The sequence below is a fragment of the Podarcis vaucheri genome, assembly GCF_965113315.1.
Source record: "Podarcis vaucheri genome assembly, chromosome: 14".
Classification (NCBI taxonomy): Eukaryota; Metazoa; Chordata; class Lepidosauria; order Squamata; family Lacertidae; genus Podarcis; species Podarcis vaucheri.
In genome coordinates, this window is record NC_138752.1 from 49631146 (window position 1) to 49653475 (window position 22330).

The 22330-nt window shown below is 47.3% G+C and overlaps 1 protein-coding gene and 1 long non-coding RNA gene across 6 annotated transcripts in view; one reads left to right on the forward strand and one right to left on the reverse strand.

Moving 5' to 3' along the window:
* The window catches only part of LOC309519183, a 41327-nt gene extending 25681 nt beyond the window's left edge, over positions 1–15646 (reverse strand). Inside the window, exon 1 of the long non-coding RNA XR_014213731.1 lies at positions 15576–15646. This is a non-coding gene — a long non-coding RNA (uncharacterized lncRNA). The remainder of the gene's footprint in view (positions 1–15575) is intronic.
* PEMT (phosphatidylethanolamine N-methyltransferase) overlaps positions 1–21771 on the forward strand; it is a 104627-nt gene extending 82856 nt beyond the window's left edge. For 3 of the 5 annotated variants that reach the window (XR_014213677.1, XR_014213678.1, XR_014213679.1), the window contains 3 exons: positions 15619–15693; positions 19389–19667; positions 19718–21771. Coding sequence is in view for 2 of the 5 variants with exons in the window: in XM_082199930.1 (XP_082056056.1) it covers positions 15619–15693; positions 19389–19437 (124 nt within the window). In the remaining 3 variants the exon portion in view is untranslated. Of the gene's footprint in view, positions 1–3864; positions 3960–15618; positions 15694–19388 lie in introns of those variants that run through there. The other 2 variants (XM_082199930.1, XM_082199931.1) reach the window with 2 other exon arrangements.
* The last annotated feature ends 559 nt before the right edge of the window (positions 21772–22330 follow it).

Consider the following 22330-nt stretch of genomic DNA (forward strand, 5'->3'; position numbering starts at 1 on the left):
GGCCTCCACCCCCCAAAAAAATAATTGGTTGTAATCCAAAATAAGAAGGGTTGTAATCCAAAAAAGGGACACACACTTCAGGGTTTGATGTGGTTGTAATCCAAAATGGTTGCAAACCAAGGTACCACTGTATTTATACATTTCTGTTCCATCTTTCCTCCTTCTTTTTTTCTACGAGACCGCCTCTCCTGGTATGCCCCATGGAGGACCTTAAGGTCCACAAATGACAACATTTTGGAGGTCCCAAGTCACAAGGTGGTTAGGTTGGTCTCAGACTCATGCTGGTAGCTTCAAGAACACTGTCCAATCATCTCGTCCTCTGTCGTCCCCCTTCTCCTTGTGCTCTCCATCTTTCCCAACATCAGGGTCTTTTCCAGGGAGTCTTCTCTTCTCATGAGGTGGCCAAAGTACTGGAGCCTCAGCTTCAGGGTCCCTCCAGTGAGCACTCAGGGCTGATTTCCTTCAGAATATATAGGTTTGATCTTCTTGCAGTCCATGGGACTCTCAAGAGTCTCCTCCAGCACCATAATTCAAAAGCATCAATTCTTCGGCAATCAGCATTCTTTATGGTCCAGCTCTCACTTCCATACATCACTACTGGGAAAACCATAGCTTTAACTATACGGACCTTTGTCAGCAAGGTGATGGCTCTGAGCTTAGCTGCTGCTTTGTGACTGCCTTGTGAAGGTTCATTGGCATCCTGAATTTCAATAAATCTAGCCTTTTTTCCTTCCTTGAACAGAACACAAGTTTTTATAGGCGTTCCCAGCTTGGACAGGAAAGCAGAGAAGGTTGGCAAGACATCCAACCTTATATAATGAAAGCTCTGCTTCTGTTTTTGCTGCCATCCTCTGGGAATACTGTACATGGCATCAAGCGGAGCATTCAGCTGGCTTTCAGCTTTATTTTGAGAAACTAATCAAGTTTCTAGCCCTTACGACTATGAAAAGAAAAGGTCATGGCCACTGGAATCTTGAGGAAAGAGATTTCTGGCTGTTGCAGGAAGAAGCTTAGTATTACTATTAAAATTTGTATACAGTGGTACCTCAGGTTAAGTACTTAATTCGTTCCAGAGGTCCGTTCTTAACCTGAAACTGTTCTTAACCTGAGGTACCACTTTAGCTAATGGGGCCTCCTGCTTCCGCCACACGATTTCTGTTCTCATCCTGAAGCAAAGTTCTTAACCCGAGGTACTATTTCTGGGTGAGCGGAGTCTGTAACCTGAAGCGTATGTAACCTGAGGAACCACTGTACTGCCCTTCCTCTGACAATCAAAGGGCGCTTCATGACATAAAAATACAAATGTGTCTCTAGCACATTGATTTAAGTTTAGCTAGCCGATATTTTTTTCATACTTTAGCTTAAGGCCACTGACAACCAGTAGGAAGAAACTGGTTGTAACATCCTTTGAAGTTCTCCAGTTATATGATGGAAGTACGGGCAAAAAAGGCTTTTCCCCTGGAAATCTCCTTCATGCAAGGGAGTGGGGGAAGATGTTACGTCAGTCAAAACGTTTTACTGAAGCTTTTGGGGCTTCTTTTGTGCAAACCTGTGTTCTCCTATCTACCCTTCAGATAAGTAGGCCTGGTGTGATTCTGGCATCATTGACCCTAGCTGCAGCTCTCCCAAGATGTCAGGCAGGAGGTCCTTCCTGGCCTCACCATTCAAGGTCCTTTTCAACTGGAGATGACAGGGGTTGAGCTGTGTCTCTGTAGATCTTCTCCTCTGGGCTTCTGCTCTGGCTGCTGTTGAGAGTCCTTCAAGTACCTAAGGGAGATTTGAGGATCTCCCTCTTTCCCCGCCTGCCAGCTGTTCCTGCTTTTCCCACACACACACCCCGCCCTATAAGGTTTTCGTTCCTTGACCTTGCTATGGACCTTGGTTGGTCGCTGTTGAGGGGCCTGGTATGAATTTTTCCACTTGGCAAATTGGCACCAGCCACTTGGTTTTCGCCTACCTCGTAGCAAATCGTCACAACTTTCTTGGTATTGCGGTTAGGCATTGGTATTGGTATTGTTTTGTAGATGGAAGAGGGGAGGTAGTGCCATCACCTGCCCCGCATATTGAAGGGTAGTCTGATAAAGGATTCCAGGGGGCATGGCCCTGTCTGAAGCCTAAGGAGGTGAGGGCCTAAGGCACGCCCCCTATCGGTGACCCCGGGGGAGTTCCTAGTTGATGTGCATCAGCAGGACTCAGCCAATGGTGGTTAACCCTTCCCGGACTTCAAGCAGATGGGCTGGAGTCGGATATAGTCGGTTAGGACCAGTGCCTAGGCCAATACCGTTCATCACCTGTAACCAATAAAGTTGTGGCCTTATTTAGCCCATTAATCTTAATAATTTTGTCATGTGTCTTTATTTCCACTGGGGTGGGGACGGGAACTCACCACACAAATGTTAACCTACTTCATAGAATGCATCTAGAGCCAAATGATCACAGTGCATGTGATCTCCAGAGCTGGAAAGGTGAAACATCTGCTTCCTGGTCTCCTCTACAGTGGTGCCCCGCAAGACGAATGCCTCGCAAGATGGAAAACCCGCTAGACGAAAGAGTTTTCTGTTTTGGAGGTGCTTCGCAAAACGAATTTCCTATGGGCTTGCTTTGCAAGACAACAATGTCTTGCGAGTTCCTGCTGGTTTTTTTCCTCCCCCCCCCTTTTCTAAGCCCCTAAGCCGCTTATCAGCTGATCCGATCAGCAGATAAGCCGCTAAAAGCTGCTAATAGCGCTAATCCGCTAATCCGTCAATGGGCTTGCTTCGCAAGACGAAAAAACTGCTAGACGAAGAGAATCACAGAACGGATTCTTTTCGTCTTGCGAGGCACCACTGTATAACCATGTCCTTAGCAGGAAGGACGCAGCAGGGGATGGGGGGTGGAATTGACAGCGCAGGCCCAGTGTATCCTCCAAGTCAATTGGATGACGCCAGAGGAGACTGCGGTAAATAGATCAGCAATTTCACTAAATAGGAAGGTCGACTGAAGGGACTTGGGGAACTGTCAGTACAGTGTAGAAACAGGCTGCTCAGAATAACAAAAAAGCTTTTAAACCGGCCGATTCTGAGGCAAATGCAAAACACGTTCCTCAGCAGCGCATGGCCAGCTATCGTGTTACATGCACCCCATTCTCTGAAGTTTGAGGGGGTTCAGTGCATGTCCTGAGTTGGTTTCCTTGGAATGAAGGACTGCTCTCTACCAAGCTGGTGTGGCGTAGTTGTTAGAGCGTCAGGCTAGGACCTGGGAGGTCAGGGTTCAAATCCCATCCCAGCCACAAAGGAAAGGTGGATTAGGAAATGTAAAAATAAACAAAATGAACTATATAAAGTACATTAACTGTGCAAGTTGGCTGCGGTCAGTATTTTTGCTTGCAGGTGCCAAGAGTTTGGCTGTTTTCCCATTTTTGCGTCCTGAAGCAAAAGGCTTTTAGCTGCTGGGTCTCTGTTCTGGTGTTTGGCCTGTCCTTATTTTAGGATTATCTGTTGTTATTAGTATTACTACCACTACTTGAGCATACCTATTAAAGCAAAGAGCACTTTCCCCATTACATGAATGTTCTCTACTGATTCGTGTCCTGCGTTAATGTGTTCCCCGCGGATAATATTAACTACGAGAGTCTTTTGTTCGTTGTTCTCTGACTGCTACACACAGGGTGTCAAATGGATGTCCCCGTTTTCATGGTGGTAGAATGCATCATCCGTGGTCAGTCGGTAGTAACCACAGGGAACAGAACAGACAGTACTTCCTTGCGTTCTCTCTAGGGCAGAAGTACCCACTCTATTTTGATGTGTTCATTTTTGAGCCCCAAACAAGCACAAAATAGTTTTGTGTATTCATCAAGCCTTTATTTCCCCCCACCTTTCAACCCAGAATCCTAGGGTAGTGTAAGAGCTGGGATGACCTTGCTGTTTATGAATTGGTGAACAGAACCTATGAACCATGTGTCTATCTATCGTGGTATTGTCTGCACATTGAACTGGAATCTACTCTCCTACATTTCAATTCCCAACATTACCCAGGTGCTCTACCTGGGAATTGCAGCTCTTGGACCACGAGGGATGTTTTGCACCTGAGCAACGGAGCCACGAGAGCAAAATGTATACCTGAAGGAGCGTCTCCACCCCCATCATTCAGCCCATACACTGAGGTCCAGCGCCGAGGGCCTTCTGGCGGTTCCCTCGCTGTGAGAAGTAAAGCTACAGGGAACCAGGCAGAGGGCCTTCTTGGTAGTGGTGCCTGCTCTGTGGAACGCCCTCTCAGCAGATGTCAAGGCAATAAACAACTATCTGACTTTTAAAAGACAACTGTTTAGGGAAGTTTTTAATGTCTGACACTGTATTGTTTTTAGTATTGGAATTTAGTATTGTATTTAGTATTGGAAAACAATCGGAAGCCGCCCAGAGTGGCTGGGGAAACCCAGCCAGATGGGCGGGGTATAAATAATAAATTATTATATTATTATTATTATATAAAATGCAGGAGTGGTGAACTTGTTGCCTTTGGATGGACTCCAAGTCTCATCATCCCCAGCCGCCATGGCCAACAGTCAAGGATAACAGGAGCTGTGGTCTAGCAACATTTGAAGGGCCCTGGATTCAGCAGCCCTGCTTCATATATTTCATAACTCCTTCCACCCAGTTGCTTATTCTGCCTCTTCTCTGCATCTGTTTTTAACAAGCCTCTTTCTCTGGTTTTGAAGCATCTCTTTCTACATGTTTAAATCAGGGAGTGTCCACAGAGAGGCCCAGCGATGAATGATTGCATGCACATCTGCGGGTGCCACTGAGACCGTAAGTCGACGAGGTGGTGTTGGCGGCAGATCCGGCTCGTATGACGCACTGACTCTCTCGCACACATCTCTGGCGTTTTAATTGGCTGCTAAACGAGCCCTGCGATGAGCTGGCAATGCCGTGAAATGAAAGCAAAGCTCATGGGGATGGAGATGATGAAGTCAGAGAGTAGTGGAATAAGAGATATCCACAAGGCGGGAAGAGGACCGGTTCCTGAAACCACCTTGAAAGCTTGTTGTTGTTGTTTAGTCATTTAGTCGTGTCTGACTCTTTGTGACCCCATGGACCAGAGCATGCCAGGCACTCCTGTCTTCCGCTGCCTCCCGCAGTTTGGTCAAACTCATGCTGGAAGCTTCGAGAACACTGTCCCACCATCTCATCCTCTGCCGTCCGCTTCTCCTTGTGCCCTCCATCTTTCCCAACATCAGGGTCTTTTCCAGGGAGTCTTCTCTTCTCATGAGGTGGCCAAAGTCTTGGCGCCTCAGCTTCAGGATCTGTCCTTCCAGTGAGCACTCAGGGCTGATTTCCTTCAGAATGGATAGGTTTGATCTTCTTGCAGTCCATGGGACTCTCAAGAGTCTCCTCCAGCACCAGAATTCAAAAGCATCAATTCTTCAGCAATCAGCCTTCTTTATGGTCCAGCTCTCACTTCCATACATCACTATTGGGAAAACCATAGCTTTAACTATACGGACCTTTGCCGGCAAGGTGATGTCTCTGCTTTTTAAGATGCTGACTTAAGATGCTGCTGAAAAGCTGGACAAGTGCAAATCCCTCTCAGAAGAAATTGGCAACAAGGAAACCCAAAATTCTGTGATTGGCCTAAATTCTCCTCAGGAGGTTCCAAAAAATGCTTCTCCCCTTTGCTCTGAAGGCCCTGTGTGGGCATCCATATGACTGGCACCATGGCCACATTCACAACGTACATTTAAAGCGCTATGGCGCCACTTTTAAGTTTCCCACAAAGAATTCTGGGAGCTGTAATTTGTTAGGGGTGCTGATAGTTGTTAGGCGCTCACAGAGCTAAAATTTTCAGAGTCAGCTGTGAAGTACAGACCCTCCCAAGTGCCCCTATTTTCCAGGGACAGTCCCGGATTTACAGAAGCCACCCCAGTTTCTGATTTGATCCCGGAATGTCCCACTTTTTGTTAGGACGCCCCTATTTTCATCGGTGAAAAGTTGGAGGGCATGGAGTTATTGTGACCCACGAGCCAAGGAGAGAAGACTCCTTTAGAAGACATCTGAAAGGAGCCCTAAATAAGGAAGGGTTTTTTTTTAATGTTTCATGTTTTATTGTGTTTTTCTTACGTTTTTCTTGCTGCAAGAAGCCAAGTTACAGGGAACCAGGCAGAGGGCCTTCTTGGTGGTGGCACCCGTCCTGTGAAACGCCCTCCCACCAGATGTCAAAGAGAAAAACAACTATCAGACTTTTAGAAGACATCTGAAGGCAGCCCTGTTTAGGGAAGCTTTTCATGTTTAATAGGTTATTGTATTTTAATATTCTGTTGGAAGCCGCCCAGAGTGGCTGGGGAAACCCAGCCAGATGGGCGGGGTATAAGTAATAAATTATTATTATTATTATTATTATTATTATTATTATTATTATTATTATTATTATTATTAATGTAGGAAGCCGCCCAGAGTGGCTGGGGCAGGGACAGCTCAGTCAGATGTGTGGTTTACAGTATAAATAATAAAATAACAGTAACGACAACAATGGAATAGGAAATCCCTATTTTCATCAGAGAAATGTTGGAGGGTACATATTAAGCCACTCTGGGAGTTGTGACTCTGCCCAGTGTCTCTTCAACCTGCATCCTGCAGCAGAGACATTTCTGGGTGGGTTGGCAGGCACAGCCCCCTGTTTTCACAGAAGTCCCACAAGCAACTTACAGCTGTGGCATCAGGCCCAGAGCTGTAACGATCATGGGTGACTTAGAATCATAGATTTGGAATAGACCACAAGGGCCATCGAGTCCAACCCCCTGCCAAGCAGGAAACACCATCAGAGCACTCCTGACATATGGTTGTCAAGCCTCTGCTTAAAGACCTCCAAAGAAGGAGACTCCACCACACTCCTTGGCAGCAAATTCCACTGTCGAACAGCTCTTACTGTCAGGCAGTTCTTCCTAATGTTTAGGTGGAATCTTCTTTCTTGTAGTTTGGATCCATTGCTCCGTGTCCGCTTCTCTGGAGCAGCAGAAAACAACCTTTCTCCCTCTATGTGACATCCTTTTATATATTTGAACATGGCTATCATATCACCCCTTAACCTCCTCTTCTCCAGGCTAAACATGCCTTAGCCGTTCTTCATAAGGCATCGTTTCCAGGCCTTTGACCATTTTGGTTGCCCTCCTCTGGACACGTTCCAGTTTGTCAGTGTCCTTCTTGAACTGTGGTGCCCAGAACTGGACACAGTACTCCAGGTGAGGTCTGACCAGAGCAGAATACAGTGGCACTATTACTTCCCTTGATCTAGATGCTATACTCCTCTGCTTGCCCTCTGCTTTCCAACACAAGTGGGAATGCTGTGATTCAGTTAGGAACCAGGGCAGGCAACTGTCGTGCCCCATCTCGGCCGCTGCTTGTCTCATCGCCGTCGCCATGACGCCCAAACACCAAGGCTGTTTCCTTCCACTCTGTGAGAACATGTTCTGTATGACTTCAATAGAGGGATGGATCCAGTTTCCCAGGCTTTAGCTCAGCATCCTCAGAACAATGTTTCAAACACTCAAGAGGTGTAATCCTTCTCTCTGCAGGATGTTGCAAACAGAACTGATTTGGCTGTTTTATTCCTCCCGCTATTACCTACCTTTGCAAGTAAACAGTCGCAGCATGTAATAGGGGTGGCACTTTTTAAAACAGCCACAGGTTGTTTGCTGTTGTATTATTTATTTATTTATTTACTTGTTTGTTTGTTTATTACCCACCCCTTCACCCTAAGGTGAAGCCGTTTGAAACAACTTCCAATCACAAAAATATAAAGAAGGTGGGTGCAAAACAATATACACCCCAAGTACCAAAAGCCAGGGTAAAGCTTTCGCCAGAAGCTGTGCAGTGAAAGTGCCAGGCACACCTCTGTAGGGAGGGAGTTTCACAGTTTAGGGGCCACCATAGAGAAGGCCCTGTCCCCAAGTCTCTGAGGGTGGAGTAACTACCAAGAGTGCCCCTGTCAATCTCAGCCCGCGGTCTTTCGGATATTTGGGGCATGAGTCATTTATGGCTTTAAACGCTAATGTGAGCCTGGAAATGAACCAGCAATCAGTGCAGTTGTTTTAAAATGGGTTATATGAGATCTAAATGGAACCCCAGCCAGTATTCTACTCTACAGTATTGGCACATTTGCAAAGCTAAGCAGGGTCCGGTATGGTTTCAAATTGGATGGGGAACCGCGTGTAGAGATTCCTGCATTGCAGAGGGTTGGAATAGATAACCCTCTGGGTACCTTCCAACTCTCCAATTTCTGTGATCTTATAAGTTGCTTCTCCACAAACCAACTGAGGCAAGTGAAGAGAAAGAACTAAGAGCAACCAGGAGATAAAAGATAAAGGACCCATTTGAGAAAATATAGAAAGCCTTAATTGATTATACAATTGTAAAAGGATAACGTTTGCTTCCTGCCCTTGATATAATCTAGACTAAATTACCTTTCAACTTATCTTTTTATCTTGAAGCCCTGTAGGGAAGAATTTTATAAATAAAACTCCATAAAGAAAATACAAAGGAGAGAGAAAGTATTAAAATTATCACTATATATAGTACTGAGCTGCCTTAAGCCTGTTATGTCAATAATTCACCCCTTGCAAAGAAAAGGCATCTCTGAGGAAAACAGGATGAAGCAACATTTTGAAAGAGCCAGAAATCCAATGCAATAGAATACTCATTTAAAATTAAATCCTGCTTGTGCTACGCTTCATTTCAAAAGCCTTCCTGAATAAAACATGTTTTCAACCAGGGATGGGCCAAATGCAGCTATCTGGCCCTCGGGACACGCTGTGATTGTTTTTGCACAATGGAATGTGCCCTTACAGTCTGATAATGCCTCTTATTTCCTAGAGGGAGGAAGTTCCACAGTACAGGTGCCACAACTATGAAGGCTCTGCTTCATGTGCTTACGGATGTAACTTCAGCGAAGGAGGGCCCATTCCCCATCCTGAAGGAACAGGAAATGTGGAGCTCCAGAAAGATCTTGGTCTGGCAGTTACCTTAACTGTGCAAGGTGGCCTCTGTGGGAAAATAACTGGACCTGGTGAAAGGCATCTTCCTATGATCAGTGGACTGGGAGACCCCCTTATCAATCAATAGACTTTAAATCAATGAGACCCCCTTATCCCTGCATCCACTGGATCTGGAAGCTGAAGGAGGATGAGGAATAGTTTTCAAGAATAGGTCTGAATCAGGCTGCCTCTCACCCAGCGCAGCTCAACCTCCCCTAATGCAGAAGGCGAAAGGAACAGTCTGAGGCCTTTCAGTACCAACACTGACCCTAATGACCCCAAGCCAGGGTGACCCCCCCCCTTTCCATTTCCTGAAACTCCACTTCAGAAGTGAGACTCTGGTGGTCATGAAGTCCCTGCTTGCTGTTAAAGCCACGTTGAGCTTTGGGCTGTTACCAGAACAACGCCTGTCTTCAACAGGAGCTGTCCAAAGTCCTGTAAGGCCTGTACCAACCTCCTGAAGCATCCAGCCGCCTCTTGTTTCCTGTGTCGCCCAGCCTGGCTGAAATAGGGCAGCATTAAAGCAGAAGGGAGGGAAGCGGGTGGCGCTGTGGGTTAAACCACAGAGCCTAGGGCTTGCCGATCAGAAGGTTTGAATCCCCACGATGGGGTGAGCTTCCGTTGCTCGGTCCCTGCTCCTGCCAACCTAGCAGTTCGAAAGCACGTCCAAGTGCAAGTAGATAAATAGGTACCGCTCCAGAGGGAAGGTAAACAGCGTTTCCATGCGCTGCTCTGGTTCACCAGAAGCGGCTTAGTCATGCTGACCACATGACCTGGAAGCTGTACGCCAGCTCCCTCGGCCAATAAAGCGAGATGAGCGGCACAACCCCAGAGTCGGCCACGACTGGACCTAATGGTCAGGGGTCCCTTTACCTTTAAAGCAGAAAGGGGGACCTGTTGGAGAACTGAGTCTTCACCCCCTTCCCACTGGCCCACCTTAGCCCCCCCCCCCCCGGAAGAGGAGAGTCCCTTTGTGCTCATTTCCCTGTTTGCAGCGAATACTTTCCCTTGAAGAAGAAAAAACTGTGTTTACTGAGGAGGCCTGGAAATGAGATTGCAAAAAGGGGAGAGAAACATGATCAAAGACTGATCACTCGTATTTATGATGGTTCTCTCTGAAAATAGTTGCTTCCTGAATAGCCGGAAAAGTCAATCCAGCTTTTCTTCCACTCGGCCCCTTGACGCCACATTGATCGTTTTCTTCCTGCACGCTAGCTAACAAGGTCAGCCGCTGGTTTGGGCCCCTGAAGCAAATAAATGTTTTGAAGTAAGAACCCAACAGGCTTTCATCTCACTGCCTGCCCGGAGCGTCACTCAGTGGCTCAGAGATGGGATGTAATGACTTTTGCTCAATACAAGGAGCAGGTCAGGTTGATTACTGACTGGTCATGCCAGTTGTTGACTGCTGCAAGGAAGCCAGAAACTTCTCGATCTGCCACATGAGTTGAGTTTGTGTGTCCGCGAAATGCCGCCTCCTTTTCTCGAGGTCCCCTTTGCAGCCCCAAGAAAGCGGGTGGCGGCATTTTGGTTTATTTCAGAGGGAGGGATGGAATTTAGAGGGTGGTGGGTTCAAAGTTCGCTGGAATCTTTTGGGCTCCTTGGAGTTGCTGGTCGCTGTTTTGCTGCCATCAGACTGCTGTTCTGGAACAATGCCATGCCAAAATCCTGCTGGGGCACTCTCAGACTAGAGTCAGGGGAGATGTAGATGAGTTTAGCTTCCTCTGCCCTCAAGATTCACTTCTGCTTGCCTTCTATCACTGTGCCATTGAGAGCGTGCTCACTTACGGCTTATGTGTGTGGTACGGAAGCTGTACTACCCAGGACAGGATGGGGTTGTGCAGGGTTGTTAAGGCAGCAGAGAGCATTGTTGGCTGCCCACTCTCCACCTTAGAGCAGATTTATGCCACAAGGTGCCATAGGAAGGCACTGGACATAGTAAAAGATCCATCACATCCTGGTCACTGTCTCTTCGAGCTCTTGACGTCGGGACGGAGATACAGGACGATGAAGACAAGAACGAGCCGTCTTAAGAACAGCTTCTTCTCCAGAGCGATTTCAGCCCTGAATGGGAAGCCCGGACTTTGAAAGTCATCTAATCTCCCTTGCTGTATTATACTGTATTGTTTAATTAGTGTTTTTATGGAGCAGTCAAGTAATTTCGTTGTCCCCGAAGGGGGCAATGACAATAAAGATATTATTATTATTATTATTATTATTATTATTATTATTATTATTATTATTATTATTTATTGACCCCCCAAATCTGGATGTATTTTTACCCCCTTTTTTGCATATGAGCCTGTCCCCAACGCGGGTGGTGCTGTGGGTTAAACCACAGAGCCTAGGACTTAATGATCAGAAGGTTGGCGGTTCAAATCCCCGCGACGGGGTGAACTCCTGTTGCTCGGTCCCTTCTCCTGCCAACCTAGCAGTTCAAAAGCACCTCAAAGTTGAAGTAGATAAATAGGTACCGCTGCGGCGTGAAGGTAAACAGCGTTTCCATGCGCCGCTCTGGTTCGCCAGAAGCGGCTTAGTCATGCTGGCCACATGACCCGGAAGCTGTACGCCGGCTCCCTTGGCCAGTAAAGCGAGATGAGCACCACAACCCTAGAGTCAGCCACGACTGGACCTAACGGTCAGGGGTCCCTTTACCTTTACCTGTCCCCAAATTTGGGTCAAACTATGGCCTCAGCCCAAAGATTTGGTCCAACACTAGCAGTGCTTTTCTTCTTGGTCCACATAGAACATAGGTAGCAACCAGACCATTGACCCGCCTAGCTGAGAATGGGCTGCACCAGCAGCAATCTAGGGGGGCTTCTCTCCCAGCCCTCCCTGGAGATGGCAGGGAATGAACCTGGGACCTTCTGCATGCAAAGCAGTTGTTCTGCCGTTGAGCTACAGCCCTTGCAGTTGTCAGATGGCAGCTGCTCCCAGAAAGCTCCAAACCTTGAGGTCCACCTGACCTGGTTTAACAGACCAGCAGAGACCAAATATTGTATGGGGTTGATTGGCTGCTGCCTGGTGTGACACTAACCCCTGGAGCACTTCAGCAACCCCTTTTATGTTGACTTCGTTGTTTTTTAAAAGCGGCAAGTGGAAGTTCAAATAAATATACATGATCCACCAGATTTTAATCCCAATTGTTTAGTGCAGTGGTACCTCAGGTTAAATACTTAATTCGTTCCGGAGGTGCGTTCTTAACCTGAAACTGTTCTTAACCTGAAGCACCACTTTAGCTAATGGGGCCTCCCGCTGCCACCTTGCGATTTCTGTTCTCATCCTGAAGCAAAGTTCTTAACCTGAAGCACTATTTCTGGGTTAGTGGAGTCTGCAACCTGAAGCGTATGTAACCTGAGGTACCACTGTACACATGAGCTCAGTTTGCATTACTTGAGTTACCCATGTATGGTTGCTGTCGAAACATGATCAAATAGTTCTTTATTCTAGTTAGGGCAATGGTTTTCTGTGTCCTTCCTTCTACGATGGTGCCTGCCGTCACAGATATACGCACTGTCTGTTTTTAAAAAATGTTTCCCTTACATTTAACCTACTTCTGGGATGCAGCTGCTTTGCGTCGTGGTCTCGTATGATACGAGTTTCTTCTCTTCGGTATATCATATCAAAACTCATGTGGGCCAATTGTTTACCTGGCAGTTTCCACATCTGTGACTTAACCTTATCATCAGACTCCAGCATCTAAATGTCCTTCCCTTTCCCACATTGTTAGTGCGTCTCGCTCGCCTGCCATCCTCCTCGCAGCAGCAAAATTGCCAATCACCAAGCGCTACCTAGATACTGTTTTTTGGTCATTCTCATTCATTTGTCCTCTCCGCTGTGACCCATTTCTGAAGTGGCTAACTCAGCTCGATCTGAGGAGAGGAACTTGATCAGGGCTTTCATCAGAACAAAACAATCCTCTAAGTGGGCTTAGACACAAGCTCTGTCCTCTGCAGGCCCTGGATTGATCAAAGGAAGACACACGTCACGTTGAGACGAATCCGTCGCCGGCCAATGAGGAAATGCTTTCTCCAAAACCCTGGCAGAGAAGCGACCAGCTTTCCTAGGATGCTAACTTAACATCAAGTCAGGCTACGTGCCCATTGAGCTAGGGGTTTTTAGCTCTTTTTGGAACTGGATTTCTGGAGTTAATGCTGTGGGTGATGCCGCCCCTAGTCACTTCTGTGCTCCCCCTACCCCCCCCCCAGCATCAGGCACACTGTCCACAAAGAGACAGAAAAAGGTCAGATTCACACTGTACATTTAAAGCTCTGCAATCCCACTTCTTCTTCTTCGAAATAATTTTTATTTGATTTTACAAATGCAAAGTAATACAAAATAGATAAATCTCGAGATTTCCCACCATCCCCTGCACAGGTCCTATTCCCCATCTTTTCAACGGCATAGTATTTCATAATCCATATTAAAAATCTCCCCGTCTCATCCATGTTATTTGCTACATTACAAGTGTTATTTAAAAACCCTGCTAATGTTTTCATCTGCTTACAGTTGTCTCTTAAATAAATCCCCCCCCCCCCATTCTTTATTAAAGTTTTTGTCTTCTTGGTTCCTGAGCTTCCCGGTCAGTTTTGCAATCTCAGCGTATTCAAGGCATAGGCAAACTCAGCCCTCTAGATGTTTTGGGACTACAACTCCCATCATCCCTGGCCACTGGTCCTGTTAGCTGGGGGTGATGGGAGTTGTAGTCCCAACACATCTGGAGGGCCGAGTTTGCCTATGCCTGGCCTATTCCAACAGCCTGACTTTCCATTTCTCTCTGATTATTGCGATACCACTTTAAACTAGTTAAGAAAGGTAAAAGGTGTGGGATGCAGAAGGTTAGAAGGCTCGGGGGCCAGGAAGTGGTGGTGGGAGAATGATGAGTGGTCAGAGGGAGAGGGAGGTGTCAGAAGCTGAAGAGGTCACAGGGCTTAGTGAGCGGGGGGAGTCTGTGGCAGAGAGAAGTTCAGAATCAGAGGAAGAAGCTGAAGCAGGAGAGGAAGGAGGCCAAGACGCAGAGATGAGTTAGGCTGGGGAAGAGTCCTGGGTGTCTCCCTGTACTACTGCGACAAGCTTCCCTCTCCAACTTGTCTCCCAGAACCAGAAGAGGCATGAAGAGGGCAGAGGAGAGATGGGCAATGTGCAGACACAGTCTCTGATTGGTAAAATCCCCTGGAGAGGAGGGGACTTAGATGACTACGGGGAGACGGCTATGGGGAGGCCTCAGCCCAGTATACCTGAAGGAGTGTCTCCACCTCCATTGTTCAGCCCATACACTGAGGTCCAGCTCCGAGGGCCTTCTGGCGGTTCCCTCACTGCAAGAAGCCAAGTTACAGGGAACCAGGCAGAGGGCCTTCTTGGTGGTGGCGCCCGCCCTGTGGAATGCCCTCCCATCAGCTGTCAAGGAAATAAGCAACTATCTGACTTTTAGAAGACATTTGAAGGCAGCCTTGTTTAGGGAAGTTTTTGATGTCTGATGTTTTGCTGTATTTTTAATATTTTGTTGGAAGCCGCCCAGAATAGCCTAGGGAAACCCAGCCAGATGGGCAGGGTATAAATATATTATATTATATTATATTATATTATATTATATTATATTATATTATATTATATTATATTATATTATATTATATTATATTATATTATATTATATTATATTATTTATTTCCGCTTCAGCAACTGATCTGTGAGACAAGACCTACTAGGGATGAACTGCTATGCTTATTAGGGCTAATAAATTTTTGCTAATAAAGAGTTAACTCCAACTTGCACAGTGTGATTTACTGCCAGCTCACTCCTGACAGAGAACCACAAATGAATGGCACCCTAATTCCACCCCCATGTGCCCTAGGGTGGGTTACAACATGATAAAGGTTATAAAGTTAAAATAAATGCAAAGCATTCAGAATCAGAAGAATAGGGTGGATCGTGAAATACACCTTAATTATTACATGTCATTTTAATGATTTTTGGTACTATTTTTATGCTGTTGTATTGGGCGTATAATTACACACCTCCTTATTATATTCTAAGAGTTGGTGGTATTTACGTAAATACTTTTATAAATAAATAGGGGGGCACATCCAGCTTAGTCTTCCTTTCGGATCTAGACAGCAAATGTACGTTGGCACTTTTGAGTTGCCCTTTTACCTCCTTCTTCCTAACCTCCTTGGCCTACATTTCTGAGCTGGGGGTCGGGGAGTCGTTCCTCATCCGATTCTGCTGACTCCTTTCCGTGGGCTTATATAACCACCTTAAGCAGCCTGCCTAATCTCAGGAGTTAGCCTCATCATTCCATCTCCAGAAAGCAAAATCACATTGTTTAACTTAGCAAGAGAGAGGGGACCCAATTAGGTCAAGAGGCAGTTTTCGCCAAGGAGAGATTGGCCGGTTTTTTTGCCAATGGCCTTATTAGGCGGACAGAGTGGGGAGGTGGGGAGAGTTTGCCACCCGATGGCAAATTTGAAACTGTGGGCACCCTCCTTCGGAGGGCCAGCGCAACAGCTTCCCGGCCCCCTGACTCAACTGCGTCTTACATAAGGCCGTTCTAGAATATTGGCAGTAAGAAACCACTTACCCGTTTCTCACCTCTTTGTCTCCTTCCGCTTTTTCAAACTCAGGCATGCGAGCCCAGCTGGTCTCATCCTGACGGCAGAGGTGGCGCTGTGCTACACAATTGCTTTGCGGTACGAAGGGTGAGTCTCTTTGGTGCTTGCGGAAGAGAATAACCAGAAGCAATTTCGTTTCAGAGAATTGTGTAGAGGGAAGAGACACTCTCCCCTCGCCCTCCCCCAGTTAACTTACTCGTGTGTGTGTGTGTGTTTTCTGCCCTTTGCAATATGAAACCGCTTTGCACTGAGTCAGACTAAGGATCCCACAAGCGCGAAATGTATTGACTGATTTGCTCACAGCATCCATTCCCTAACTTTTCCTCCAAGGAGATTGAGGGAGTGTACGTAGCTCTCCCCCCACAACAACCCAGAGAGGCAGTGACTGGCCCAAGGTCGTGGCCAAGCTGGAATCTGAACCTAGTCTAACGCTCCTAAACCAGTGTTTCTCAAGCTTTGGTCTCCTCCAGCTGTTGTTGGACTACAATTCCCATCATCCCTGATCACTAGCTAGGGATGATTGGGGTTGCAGTCCAACAACAGCTGAAGACCCAAGTTGGAGAAACACTGCTCTAACCACTACACTACACTGACTGTGCTCCCAACTGACCATGGAGTCTCTAGGCCGCAGCGGTTCTCAACCTGTGGGTCCCCAGATGTTGTTGGACTACAACCCCCATCATCCCTGACCACTGGTCATGCTGGCTAGGAATGATGGGATTTGTAGTCCAACAACATCTGGGGACCCACAGGTTGAGAAAGGCTGGGCTAGGGCTTAAGGCGGCCGCTCCCAGTCACCAATCTACCTGCCGCATTCTGCCAGATAGTCAGGCATGGGAGACCTGTGACCTCCTGATGTTAGACTAGAATTCTTTCTGAATCCCAGTTGCTGGAAGCTACAAGAGGGGAGGGACGCGGGTGGCACTGTGGGTTAAACCACAGAGCCTAGGACTTGCCGATCAGAAGGTCGGCGGTTCGAATCCCCGCGACGGGGTGAGCTCCCGTTGCTCGGTCCCTGCTCCTGCCCACCTAGCAGTTCAAAAGCACGTCAAAGTGCAAGTAGATAAATAGGTACCGCTCCGGCGGGAAGGTAAACGGCGTTTCCGTGCGCTGCTCTGGTTTGCCAGAAGCGCCTTAGTCATGGTGGCCACATGACCTGGAAGCTGTACTCCAGCTCCCTCAGACAATAAAGCGAGAGGAGCGCTGCAACCCCAGAGTCGTCCGCAACTGGACCTAACGGTCAGGGGTCCCTTTACCTTTACAAGAGGGGAGAATGCTGTTGTGCTCAAGTCCTGCATGCAAATTTCCCACAGGCTTCCGGTTGGCCACTGTGAGATCAGGATGCTGAAATGGACAGGCCATTGGCCTGATCCAGTAGGCGTTTCTTACAGCTTTTGCTCTGAACCAGCAAAGAACTTTCAGTCAATACCCGACCCGATTAAACGGCTGGCCTCCCAAACCGGCAAGAAACATTTTGTACTCCTCCAGTTGCCATGTATGATTTCCCCTCTCTCGAACCCACACACTCGTTGAAAAAGCATCTCCTGCTGCATTAATTATACGCTGGCAGCTCCCGATATTTCCAGTTCATTCATTCAAATGTGATCTGCGAAAGGAAGGGGGAGGTCTAACTCTGCTTCCTCTCGGGCTGACGGAGAAACCTCTAGGTGGTGACTAGAAGGGGAGTTTAATTACCTGCTAGCAAAATTCTTTTTATTTAGGTGTGAGAAGGAGGCAACATCCCATAACCCTGGTCTGGGGGAAGAGGAGATGTGTAGCACCCATGGTACCCTCTCCCACAACGTTCCTGTCAACCACATTCAATTTACCACGAAACTGTGGACTGTGGCACTCACTGCCACAGGAGCCAGCGACGGCCACCAATTCAGATGGCTTTGAAAGAGGACAATTTCACGAAAGCAACCAGTTGCTTCCTGGCCATAACGGCTGTGCCGTGCCACCACAGTTGGAGGCAGTTAATGCTTCTGAATACCAGTCGCTGGAAGCTGCAGGAGGGGAGAACGCCCTTGTGTTCGAATCCTGCTTTCTGGTTTCCTGTGATGGGCATCCGGTTGGCCACAATAAGAACAGGACGCTGGGCTACGTAGGCCATTGGCTTGATCCAGCAGGAACTCCTCGTATGTTCTTATTTAAGTTTAGAAACAGAAAGCCGCCTTGTCCCAAGTCCGTCCATTGTGCCTAATAGTAATAATAATAATAATAATTTATTTATATCCCGCCCTGCCCAGCCGAAGCCGGGCTCAGAGCGGCTAACAGTAAAATGATACAACATTCTAAAATAATTTCATTATAAAATTAATTCAACTCAAATTGATGGCAACTGTGATGAATATAGGGGTTGCTCGTGTGTAAGTTGCCGGCACTCCTGGCTAAGTTGGCTTGTTAAACCTTTTCTGTCTGGACAGCCCTTCACTTCATGGCTGTTTCAGTCACTAGCAGAATCCATCAGTGGGCGTTTTTTAAACCTTTTCCAGCATAAAAGCTGTTTGACGCCAAGTCTCCTCCTACTCTCCCTGCGCGGAAGTCTTCTGCGCAGGGAGGGTGTGGGTAGCGGAGGACCTGTGCTCTCCCCGCTGATGTCCAGCGAAGAGTCCTGGAGCCCTCTCGCCAATTCCCCCATCTGCCCCCCTTTATCCCTGGTGTTGCGCTGATTTCCTTCCCCCTCTGATGAGCTACCTCTCTCCCTGCTGGGTCCCTCTGCAGCATCACTTGAGAGCCTTCCCTCCGCCTCTGGCTCTGATGTCAGTTCCCTGACAGCAACCATTAGGCTAAAGTTCTGTGAAGATTGCCAAAGAAAGGAGTCAGGCTGTGCCCTGGCCAAAGGCCTGGTAGAACAGCTCTGTCTTGCAGGCCCTGCGGAAAGATGTCAAGTCCCGCAGGGCCCTAGTCTCTTGTGACAGAGCGTTCCACCAGATCGGGGCCACAGCTGAAAAAGCCCTGGCTCTGGTTGAGGCCAGCCTAACCTCCCTGTGGCCCAGGACCTCCAAGATGTTTTTGTTTGAAGACAGTAAGGTCCTCCGCGGGACATACCAGGAGAGGCGGTCCCTCCCAATGTTGTCTGCACAGACTGGCAGCAGCTCTCCAGAGACTCAGGTCTTGCTCTGCCCTACCTGGAGATCCCTGGGCCTGAACCTGAGACCTTATTTGTGCAAAGGATGTGCTCTACTATTGAACCACAACCCATCCACAGGAAGTTATAGGAGCCACTAACATCAGATCCGCTCCTATACACTCAGCTCCAGCCTTGGTCATGCTAAGCTGTGACACACAGAACTGACTTGCTTAGCAATAGTCAGAGACCAGGCTTTTTGGGGAAAGGGGTAAAGGTTGGGGGCAGAGGGCATGCCAGGGACTTGCCCGTTCTGCCACCCCAGCCTTTTAACGCCATATTCAGCCTGCATGTATAGGCAAGGCTTTATGGTTCTGTTTTGGCAGTAGGAGCACATACACACGGCTTCCCCTGGGAACTGCAGTTTACTTCTTACGAAGCTACAACTCCCAGCACCCTTCCCCCTGGTTTTCATCTGCAATCTTAACAGAAAAAGGAGGGGGGAATACAAACTAAATACAATTAATAACAATAGTTCCCAGCACCCCTAAACTACAGTTCCGATGATTCTTTGGGGGAAGCCATGTGCGCTTTAAATGTGTGGGTTTGGCGCAGGAAGAGACGGGGGCAATGGGGTTTGTCTCATGTTAATCAGTTCCTTCTTCTTGTCTCCCTGTCAAACTTGTATGCCGCTCCCGATTCCCTCTGCCAGGCCTTTCACAGAAGAAATCTATCGCCAGAAAGCAGCCAAGAGCAAATAGGCCACCGAACCCTGAGAAGAATGGCTCGGTTTGGAAGCTGGAAACTGGCCTGCCGCCGCCACTAGCTAATGGGTGCAGGATAATTTGACGGCGTGTGAAAAGTACAGCCTGACTTCTAATCATGCTTTCCACGGACTCTTCAGAAGCCTCCTTTCGAGATGGAGTTGGGAGGGAGTGGTTGTGGAAGGACCCCCCCCCCAATCCTTCACAAAGCCTCTCCCCAGCCCCAGGCGGGGAGGGGGCTTTTGACGAAGACCCCTGCCCCACCCCTGCCTTTCAGCAGCTTCCATTAAGTGTGCCAAGTCTGAATGCGTTGATTATATACCGGAGAGCGTCGAGAAAAGTGGAACAGGCAGGAGGCCTGATTATTTTATGTAACCACAGATCCCAAAAAGATGATTAATGTACATTCCTCTTGGGGGGGGGAGGGGAGAAAAGCCATAATTGCACAGGCCCGTTGAACGCACACGAGAGCTTTGCCCCTGCTGGCTTATAGGAGATGGCGTTAACCTTTTGGAAAGGGAAGCGGGGTTTGGAGCTCGTTCCCAACGCGGGAACGCCCAGCGCCACAATTTCTCATGCTGTCTTTTCATGTCCACGCAAACGTTTCGAGGTCGTTTTTCTGCTATACCCCTCTTCTCGCGGAGCTTTTCAGCCAGAGCATCACACTCGGAAGCTCGGCAGGTGTTTTTTCGTGGGGCGCCCCAGAGCTCGCAGCCGAACCGCACGATCAAAACGGTTATATGGTGTGCCTTTTGCTGGGCTGAACCATACCACACTGCAGCTGGAGAACTTGACATGTTTTGAGCGGGGAGAGCCAAGCCCCTCTCCCCACAGAAAACAAACATCTCAGCTAAACATTCTTCCTGATAAGCTAGAATTCTGTGCAGGGAGGCTCTTGCTGTTGTAGTTGTTTTTAAATGTGACAAATTTTAGAGAAGCAATTTCTCCCTTCCTGCAGTCTGAAATGGTACTTCCTGCCCAAGTGGCATCACATGACCCTGCTGCACGAGTATTTCAGTTCTCTACCTGGCTGTTCTGGTGGTGCACATTTGCACATGACTTAATTCGGATGTGTTGCGCACTCAACTTCTCAGCCTGTGAGGCCTTTTGATTCTTGCAGCAGACTCCTTGGCCTCTCTTTCTGCCCTCGAGGTCATTGGCTGACCTGCTCTGACATCACACAGTTGGAATTTAGGCTCCGAAATACGCGAGCAGCTTTTCCGAGATTAAGCCTCAGAAGTATTGTCTTTGGGCTCTTACGCGTCTCACTCCAGCCACATCCAGATCAAATCCCTCTGGGGATGTCAAAGGGGAGGTGGGAGCCACAATATGCCGATTTCCACAATTCAAGTAACATGACATAAGCCTCACAAATCTTCTCTGAGCACTTGCCCAGAATACAAAGCCGATTGCCCCTTTGGTTTGGGAAAAGTTGAAATGTATTTGATGACATTTACCGCAGCTGAGGTCACATCGATGACGGCATGCTTAAACTGGGTTCCCTAGCAGGGCTTTCCTGCAGAGGTGTGTCCCTCCTCTGCCTGTCAAACACCACTGCCCATATTTTCAGGCCAGGCCGAAAAGATGATAGAGACTGAAAAGCCTTTTGGAGATCAAAGGATGGAAAAGCTAATCAGGTGCACTTAGCAATATGAGGAATCTGGTGCCTTTTCTGCTGTGTGTACAGTTGGTGCTATAAATTCCTTCCCCTTCTTTTCTCTCCTTACTGGTGTTCATTTATGGCTCTACCACTTTCCATCAGCCTGCCATGAAAATATGTCATCCCACTGCTCTCACATTGTTTCCAAGATCTCCCAGACAATCCCCAGTATCGGCTTCTGGGGCTTATCCAAATTCCTTCCACTGCTGCCCTAACCTTCTGTGCCCCATACATTTTACCTTTCTGAACCAGCTCCAGTCACACGAACTATACTCACAAAATACCAAAAGGAGACAGGAGCTCAGGAGGCTGCCTTATACAGAGTCAGGCCAGTGGGCCATTTTGCTCAGTACTGTTTGCACTGACTGGCAGCAGCTGTCCAGGGTTGCAGGAAAGAGTCTGTTCCAACACTACCTGGAGTTTCCAGGAATTGACCTTCTGTAAGATGCTGTATGCATGGCGCAACAGACCTCTCTCTCGCTGCACCATGCTTCTATTTCACTTTCCCTCGGGTAAAATCCCCAATGGAGAATGGGTTTTCCTTTTGGGAAAACAGGTTTCAAACAAACTTTATTATAACAGGTGTAAACAAGGAGTTTTGGTTCTTCTTCTTCCACAGACATATAACAAACAATGCTGTTGCTTTTTATTAAAATGTATACCTGTCTTAAGTTATAGTTTGTATGCTCTTCAGGCTTAAGGTTAATCTCTTTTACACATCTTCCATAGATCAGACTTCTGACCAGGAACTGTTGCTAGTTAACTGTTTGCTGGCAAGGGGGGGAAATCACTCAGCAACTCAACCTGCTCAGTAAACAAACTTCCGTCACACTGTACCAGTGAGCTCTGGCCCTTCTTCGTGCTATATTAAGCAAGCTATAGCATGGAAGCCCATGTCTTTTTTTTCTAAAGATATTTATTAAGTTTTCAAAGGAAAAAAGTTACACAAGTAAAAAAATTAGACAAAAAGACAACAATAAAAAAAGAAAAAAGAAAAGATAAAAAAACATTTAAAAAAGAAGAAAAAACACATCAATCTTTCCATATCATATATTCATATCCTTGCTTCCCTGACTTCCTCACACCTCCCTTTTTTGTATTCCAGTTCAGTTAGTTAATTCAGCAGTTTCTTTCCCTCTTTATTTTTGTCTTAATCCTTTAACTTAATATAATATAACTTTGAGTTCTCACCTATTATTAATCCATTTTTCATACACCTTTAAAACATTG